Source organism: Coregonus clupeaformis, unplaced genomic scaffold (assembly GCF_020615455.1).
Source record: "Coregonus clupeaformis isolate EN_2021a unplaced genomic scaffold, ASM2061545v1 scaf2752, whole genome shotgun sequence".
Lineage (NCBI taxonomy): Eukaryota > Metazoa > Chordata > Actinopteri > Salmoniformes > Salmonidae > Coregonus > Coregonus clupeaformis.
This window is the reverse complement of record NW_025536206.1, coordinates 58,487-65,957: the sequence shown is the minus strand read 5'-3', so window position 1 is coordinate 65,957 and position 7,471 is coordinate 58,487. Positions and strand designations below refer to the sequence as shown.

Below are 7,471 nucleotides of genomic sequence, written 5' to 3'. Positions count from 1 at the left end.
CACACACAAAGTTACAGACACACCTGATAATCCAGTCAACAGATAGTTTAAAAGCACGTACAGACATGAGGATGCTGGTTCCCCAGCAACACACACACACGCCTACCTACCGACATGAGGATGCTGGTTCCCCAGCAACACACACACACGCCTACCTACCGACATGAGGATGCTGGTTCCCCAGCCGAAGGAGAACAGGTAGAAGGCAGAGAGCTGGCCTGACTCGTTGAACTTGCTGTGCTTGGTCTTAGAGAAGTGCATCTTCCGGTTGATCTTCTGCATAACAAATAGATAAAACAGAGAGGTTAGAGGTAATCAGTTATAGATAAAACAGAGAGGTTATCAGTTATAGATAAAACAGAGAGGTTAGAGGTCATCAGTTATAGATAAAACAGAGAGGTTAGAGGTAATCAGTTATAGATAAAACAGAGAGGTTAGAGGTAATCAGTTATAGATAAAACAGAGAGGTTAGAGGTCATCAGTTATAGATAAAACAGAGAGGTTAGAGGTTATCAGTTATAGATAAAACAGAGAGGTTAGAGGTTATCAGTTATAGATAAAACAGAGAGGTTAGAGGTAATCAGTTATAGATACAACAGAGAGGTTAGAGGTAATCAGTTATAGATAAAACAGAGAGGTTAGAGGTAATCAGTTATAGATAAAACAGAGAGGTTAGAGGTAATCAGTTATAGATAAAACAGAGAGGTTAGAGGTCATCAGTTATAGATAAAACAGAGAGGTTAGAGGTAATCAGTTATAGATAAAACAGAGAGGTTAGAGGTCATCAGTTATAGATAAAACAGAGAGGTTAGAGGTCATCAGTTATAGATAAAACAGAGAGGTTAGAGGTTATCAGTTATAGATAAAACAGAGAGGTTAGAGGTAATCAGTTATAGATAAAACAGAGAGGTTAGAGGTAATCAGTTACAGATAAAACAGAGAGGTTAGAGGTAATCAGTTACAGATAAAACAGAGAGGTTAGAGGTAATCAGTTATAGATAAAACAGAGAGGTTAGAGGTCATCAGTTATAGATAAAACAGAGAGGTTAGAGGGAATCAGTTATAGATACAACAGAGAGGTTAGAGGTCATCAGTTATAGATAAAACAGAGAGGTTAGAGGTAATCAGTTACAGATAAAACAGAGAGGTTAGAGGTAATCAGTTATAGATAAAACAGAGAGGTTAGAGGTAATCAGTTATAGATAAAACAGAGAGGTTAGAGGTAATCAGTTATAGATAAAACAGAGGTTAGAGGTAATCAGTTATAGATAAAACAGAGAGGTTAGAGGTAATCAATTATAGATAAAACAGAGAGGTTAGAGGTAATCAGTTATAGATAAAACAGAGAGGTTAGAGGTAATCAGTTATAGATAAAACAGAGAGGTTAGAGGTAATCAGTTATAGATAAAACAGAGAGGTTAGAGGTAATCAGTTATAGATAAAACAGAGAGGTTAGAGGTAATCAGTTATAGATAAAACAGAGAGGTTAGAGGTTATCAGTTATAGATAAAACAGAGAGGTTAGAGGTAATCAGTTATAGATAAAACAGAGGTTAGAGGTAATCAGTTATAGATAAAACAGAGAGGTTAGAGGTAATCAGTTATAGATAAAACAGAGAGGTTAGAGGTAATCAGTTATAGATAAAACAGAGAGGTTAGAGGTAATCAGTTATAGATAAAACAGAGAGGTTAGAGGTAATCAGTTATAGATAAAACAGAGAGGTTAGAGGTCATCAGTTATAGATAAAACAGAGAGGTTAGAGGTCATCAGTTATAGATAAAACAGAGAGGTTAGAGGTCATCAGTTATAGATAAAACAGAGAGGTTAGAGGTAATCAGTTATAGATAAAACAGAGAGGTTAGAGGTCATCAGTTATAGATAAAACAGAGAGGTTAGAGGTCATCAGTTATAGATAAAACAGAGAGGTTAGAGGTCATCAGTTATAGATAAAACAGAGAGGTTAGAGGTAATCAGTTATAGATAAAACAGAGAGGTTAGAGGTAATCAGTTATAGATAAAACAGAGAGGTTAGAGGTAATCAGTTATAGATAAAACAGAGAGGTTAGAGGTCATCAGTTATAGATAAAACAGAGAGGTTAGAGGTAATCAGTTATTATCATCCAGTTGTCAGAAGAACAATAACAATGCCAGTACGTCAAACTGTCAAGTGGCTGACGTTTGTCTGTAAAAGAGCTGATTACTGATCTGGCTATTACATACACTTTTGAGAAAACAAGCATACAAAATGTGTGAGTGTGTGTGTGTGTCTGAGTGTGTGTGTGTGTGTCTGAGTGCGAGTACTTACGTCCAGAACATACTCCTGGATGATGGCGTGCATGATGATGGCGACCAGCATGTAGAAGAACACTGTAGCCAGATCCTTCAGACCGTGGTGGAAGTGATTCACTACGCTCTCCTCGATTGGCCCTCTGATAGGGAGACACATGAAGCCTTCATAAACCTTCATAGATGCCTTATATCATTTATTAGACGTTGTTCCCTACGGTCTCTTCTTGGCCCTCTGATGGGCGATGCACACATCGTTACAATTATACTTTTTAAATATATGATGTTTTGTATGTGACTTGGACAGAGGGCAGACGGGGGGATAGATAGACAGATAGGGAGGGTGTGTCAAACTGTAGTGGGCCAGATTGAACCCCACTGTAGGAGCCGGTACTTAACCACTAAACCACCCAGGACTCACTTTAGACAAACAACTTACATGAAGCATTTTTGAAGGTTTCAAAACCCTTTATAAGGCCTTCATGGATACTTTAAGAAGCACATACCATGCTATCTATCTATCTATTCACACACATCTACAAAAGAGCCACCTGACCTGCTACTGAAGTAATTTAACTGAAAGATATATATCAACCTGTTAATAAATGACAGAGGGCTTATGAGCACCGTAAACTGAATCTGCATACCAAATGGCACCCTATTCCCTATGTAGTGCACTACTTTTGACCAGGGTCCATAGGGCTCTGATCAAAAGTAGTGCACCATGTCTGGAATTGGGTGCCATTTGGTACGCAGGCTGACAACAATATCTGCTCTTCAAATAAAATCTGACATCATGAAGTACATTCCATCAGCACCTCGTACATGACTTTAAATAAAGCAAAGAAGAGCAGGAAGTAGAACTGCTAGGATTAAGTAGAGCAGGAAGTAGAACTGCTAGGAGTAAAGTAGACCAGGAAGTAGAACTGCTAGGATTAAGTAGACCAGGAAGTAGAACTGCTAGGATTAAAGTAGAGCAGGAAGTAGAACTGCTAGGAGTAAAGTAGACCAGGAAGTAGAACTGCTAGGAGTAAAGTAGAGCAGGAAGTAGAACTGCTAGGATTAAGTAGAGCAGGAAGTAGAACTGCTAGGAGTAAAGTAGAGCAGGAAGTAGAACTTCTAGGAGTAAAGTAGACCAGGAAGTAGAACTGCTAGGAGTAAAGTAGACCAGGAAGTAGAACTGCTAGGATTAAGTAGACCAGGAAGTAGAACTGCTAGGAGTAAAGTAGAGCAGGAAGTAGAACTGCTAGGAGTATTAGTTAGGAGCTCCACTATTAAGAAAGTCTGTAACAGGAGTTTGTAGAAAACGTTAATTAATCTTATTCCCTATGTAGTGCACTACCCAATGGGCTCTGGTTAAAAGTAGTGCACTACATAGGGAATAGGGTGCCATTTGGGACACAGAAGAGGCTGTGATGCCGTAGCCTGTATTAAACCCTAGCCCCAATCCTTCCAGGCCAACCTAACAGGAGAACATTATAAATCAGGAAGACTAAATGTTGCGCCACAGAGAGAAAATAAAAAGAGAGCTCTGAAAGAAAAGGTGTTCTGGAAGTGGAAGGCCATATGAGTAGAGTTCTATTCTAGAACCCACAGGAGAAGCCTTCTGATTCTAGAACTACACGTAGAGTCTAGTTATAGGGCGCCTAGTCAAGTTTCTACACTGACTGGATAACAGTTAAACTAGTTCCAGGACACTGAAGAAAAGGTGGATAAGAAATGGAGATGTCATGAGGCAATTTTTGCCTTGTCATTAATTCTAAATAAAATTTCACGAAAAAATGTTATGAAAGCAAAAGAGGAAGTGGAGACAACCTCCATACCGGATCCTCGTCATTTTGAGCATACATTTTTGACCCAGTAAAAAATGGATAAAAGTTAATATGGGGGCCACTATAAAGTTAAACTCACCGTTTGCAGAGATGGTAACGTTGTATTGGACAGTGATGAACAGCACTGCAACCTTCGAGGTGACCTGCATCACGGAGGGGTCAAGGGACAGGATTGGTTAGACAGGGCTGTGTCCCAAATGCCACCCTATTCCCTATATAGCGCACTACTTTTGACCAGAGCCCCGCTTCCAGGGGCTTCTATTTGAGTCATTGCCTAAAAGCAAACCACAACATGATTCTCTCATTATCTGTCCCTCTCTGTGGGTCGCCTACTGTGGCATAGCCTGCTAAAAATAAACCAGGTAGCGTTGTAGATTGATGTCAACAACAATAGACAGAAACACATGTTTAGTGTGCAAACCATTCAATCCAATACAACAGGTGAGACTGAATGGACAACTGGTGATTTGGACTTCAAAACATATGTGCCCTCATATGAACTCTTCTTGACTTCTTGAGGTCAGAAATTTTACAAATATGGCAAGACTGATTCATAACTATAACATTTGCAGAACTCAGTTGTGATAAAGTAGCTACACTCGTTTTGCGTCATCAATGTGACTACAGCACATCAAGGCACAGGAACTCAAACTCCCAGAACGCCTCTAGTCAACGCAATGCAAAAAAAAAAAAAAAATCAGTGTAAACCAAACAATAAATTTTTTTAAACACTAATTGTTTTAAAACGTAAGGGGTTCAATTTGTAAAGGAATTGCGATTCTTGGGACTTTTACTGAATACAACATTTTAAGTTTTTCGAATGAGCGGGGTTACACGCGAATGATGACGGCGCTCACAATCGCCCAGTGATTGCCACGTAACACTTGATCTGCGCATAAAAAGTATCATTACCGTTCTCCTAGCAGCAGGATATGATGCTGGTAGCACGATCTCGGATTTACCCTTCAAAATAAGAGTCCCTCTGCAAAGACTTGCTAAACTTTGGGAATATGGAATTTTTGCCACACTAGTTCAGTACAAGTTTTTCACAACATTGGTACCACCTTTGAAAAAAAGAAATTGATAATTTGACATTTTTTCATTCCAGCATTTATTTTGAAAGTTTACACAAATACTAGTGTGTTGAAAGCTATTGTCTAGGCTATATTTAAATAAATACACTTTTAATAAAATACAAATATATGTTATTGGAATTACTCAATAGTGTGTCAAACAGATTTTTTTTTGTTGAGAGCATAAACTGTGAATGTGGAGGAAATAATTGGCTAAGAAATCAGCAGGTAGCATTTCCTTCACAAAAGATTTTATAATGTCACACATATCGCTGTTGTGAAGCCTCTGTTGAAGCAATGGTTCTGTCCTGTTTTCACTGTCTTTTTTTTAAACTCATGGAAAAGTGGTGATTCCTAAAAAGAATTGTAGGGATTTGATTCCTTTACAGTTGCTGCAACAAGCCCTCCCTGCTATATCTTTGAACATTCCTGACGCCTCTTTGTGAAATGGAACTTTTCCCATTCATCAAGGGTCCGAGTAAACACTTGGAATTTCCCCGCATGAAATTAATCAAAAGTTGCTTCAGATGACAACACAGGACTGTGTCCTTGCTGATTATCTACTTCATCCTCAGGCTCATTAGACTCAAGTGTTTCCTTGCTTATCAATGGTTCTATATCTATGTTTTGGATTATCGTCTGTTTATCTAAGTCATCTTCACAATCATTTACAGTGTGTACATGTTCCTTATCAGTTAAACTATCTGGCATGTAATGTATTGGACGCTACGGAGGGGGTGGAGAGCGAAGTGCTGAAGGGTATTTATGACACAGTCCCCCTCAAACTAGACATATCTGGTTAGTAAAGACTCTACTGAATATTTTCCACCCCAGTTTAGCGGTGACGGGTAGAAAACGTCTCTACAAGTCAATATTCTCATCATATCACTGTCAACATATAGTTTTCATTATTGGTCTTATAAAATGTTTATAAAACCATATTTTGTTTTGATAATTTACTACTGTCCATTGATTCAAATTCAATATCTTTTAAAAAGTTACTCACATTGCAACGTTTTGAAACAGGCTTTTATTTTGAAGGTTTCTTCATTACCATACCACCGTGACGTCATCATTTGAGCTGCTGCACAACACTAGTAAAATTATCCATGTGGGACTGTCTTTTACAATAGTGTATCCAGCGAAACCGTAACATTGTAACCGCTTAAATGTTACAATCGCAGAATATATGTAGCGTTCCAGTTGTTACATTGTTGCCCCAACGATTGCAATGCGAGGTAGACCAAATTATTCTAAATTTACAAGTGGCTCCTAGACTAGAAAGGAACCATAAAGCAACCAGATGGAGATGGTGGGCAGTTTTACATCTATAATAACTCTAGGCCACTACACGCCTTTTCAACTAAAAAAAGACACTACTGCAACTCAAATGGATTTTACAATAGAGACACTAGAAAGCAGAGAAACTATAGATTAGTCAATAGATGAAGTGGCGTAGAAAGAGTTGATCAGCCCATGTCCATTTTCAAGAGGCTGACGTGACGGTTCAGCATCATCTACTCTCCCCAGTTGAGTTGACACGTTGTAACTTTACAAGGCTCATTATTTGGAAAGCTTAGCTCTTATTGCACCACAGACCACGCCAACCTGCGGACTAAGACCTACCTCAAACATCAACCCGAGGAGGAATAACATAGCAACACAGGAAACAATATCTGCATGGTTCTGGATGATAAACTCGTGGCTCAACACCGGCGGGTTCTTGTTGGTCTTTTTGCGGATCCCCCATTTTGGACGGCTTCCAAAAGGGAACTTTAAGCGGCCGGCGCGACTCAAAAGCAGAGCCTGAATATGTATGACTAAGTATTCGGTATTGTTATCTGTCCGTCTTCGTCAGCTCTAAAGCAAGGCTCCAGTCTTCTTCCTGCTCCTCTCTCACACTCAAACACGGGCCAGCAAATGAATAGCGAGTTACTCTTCTTCTTGTGGGAGGATCCAGCCGACGCGCGTTGCCGGTAGAGCGGCTTTAACCCTACGCACAGGGCTAGACGTTGCCTGAGCGGTTTACCGCCCCCTACATGTCTGGAGTGCAGAGACCATTGGTTTTATGTGCCTTCCTCTACACAACCGCGCAGGCGATATTCAATCGAAACCATTTTAAAGATCTCATGGATAAGATATATTAAATCACAACCTTTAACAGGATTTCCTGGATAAGTGGAGAAAAAAAAGACAACCAAGGCATGTTATTTCCGTGCATTAAGGGAGCATGATGAATACTAACCCATTCATAGACTCTAACTACCTTTAGCGCCTATC

At 39.4% G+C, this 7,471-nt stretch overlaps 1 protein-coding gene across 1 annotated transcript; it reads right to left on the bottom strand.

Annotated features, from left to right (window-relative positions):
* Positions 1 to 10: 10 nt before the first annotated feature.
* LOC123489112 (translocating chain-associated membrane protein 1-like 1) lies at positions 11 to 7,252 on the bottom strand. The gene is made up of 5 exons (XM_045219795.1): positions 7,231 to 7,252; positions 6,818 to 7,032; positions 4,198 to 4,261; positions 2,306 to 2,427; positions 11 to 276 (listed from the first exon to the last, which is right to left on the bottom strand). The coding sequence occupies exons 1-5, from the start codon at positions 7,250 to 7,252 to the stop codon at positions 103 to 105; spliced, it is 597 nt and encodes a 198-aa protein (XP_045075730.1). The 3' UTR covers positions 11 to 102.
* Positions 7,253 to 7,471: the final 219 nt, after the last annotated feature.

What these genes read in the sequence shown, in the direction of transcription:
- LOC123489112 (XM_045219795.1), bottom strand. Translation starts at nt 7,252, where the DNA reads ATGGTCTCTGCACTCCAGACAT. An exon ending in GGTCTCTGCACTCCAGACAT is followed by an intron (nt 7,033 to 7,230) that starts GTAGGGGGCGGT and finishes GAAGACGGACAG; the next exon opens with ATAACAATACCGAATACTTA. An exon ending in TCCAGGAGTATGTTCTGGAC is followed by an intron (nt 277 to 2,305) that starts GTAAGTACTCGC and finishes TTTGTTATGCAG; the next exon opens with AAGATCAACCGGAAGATGCA.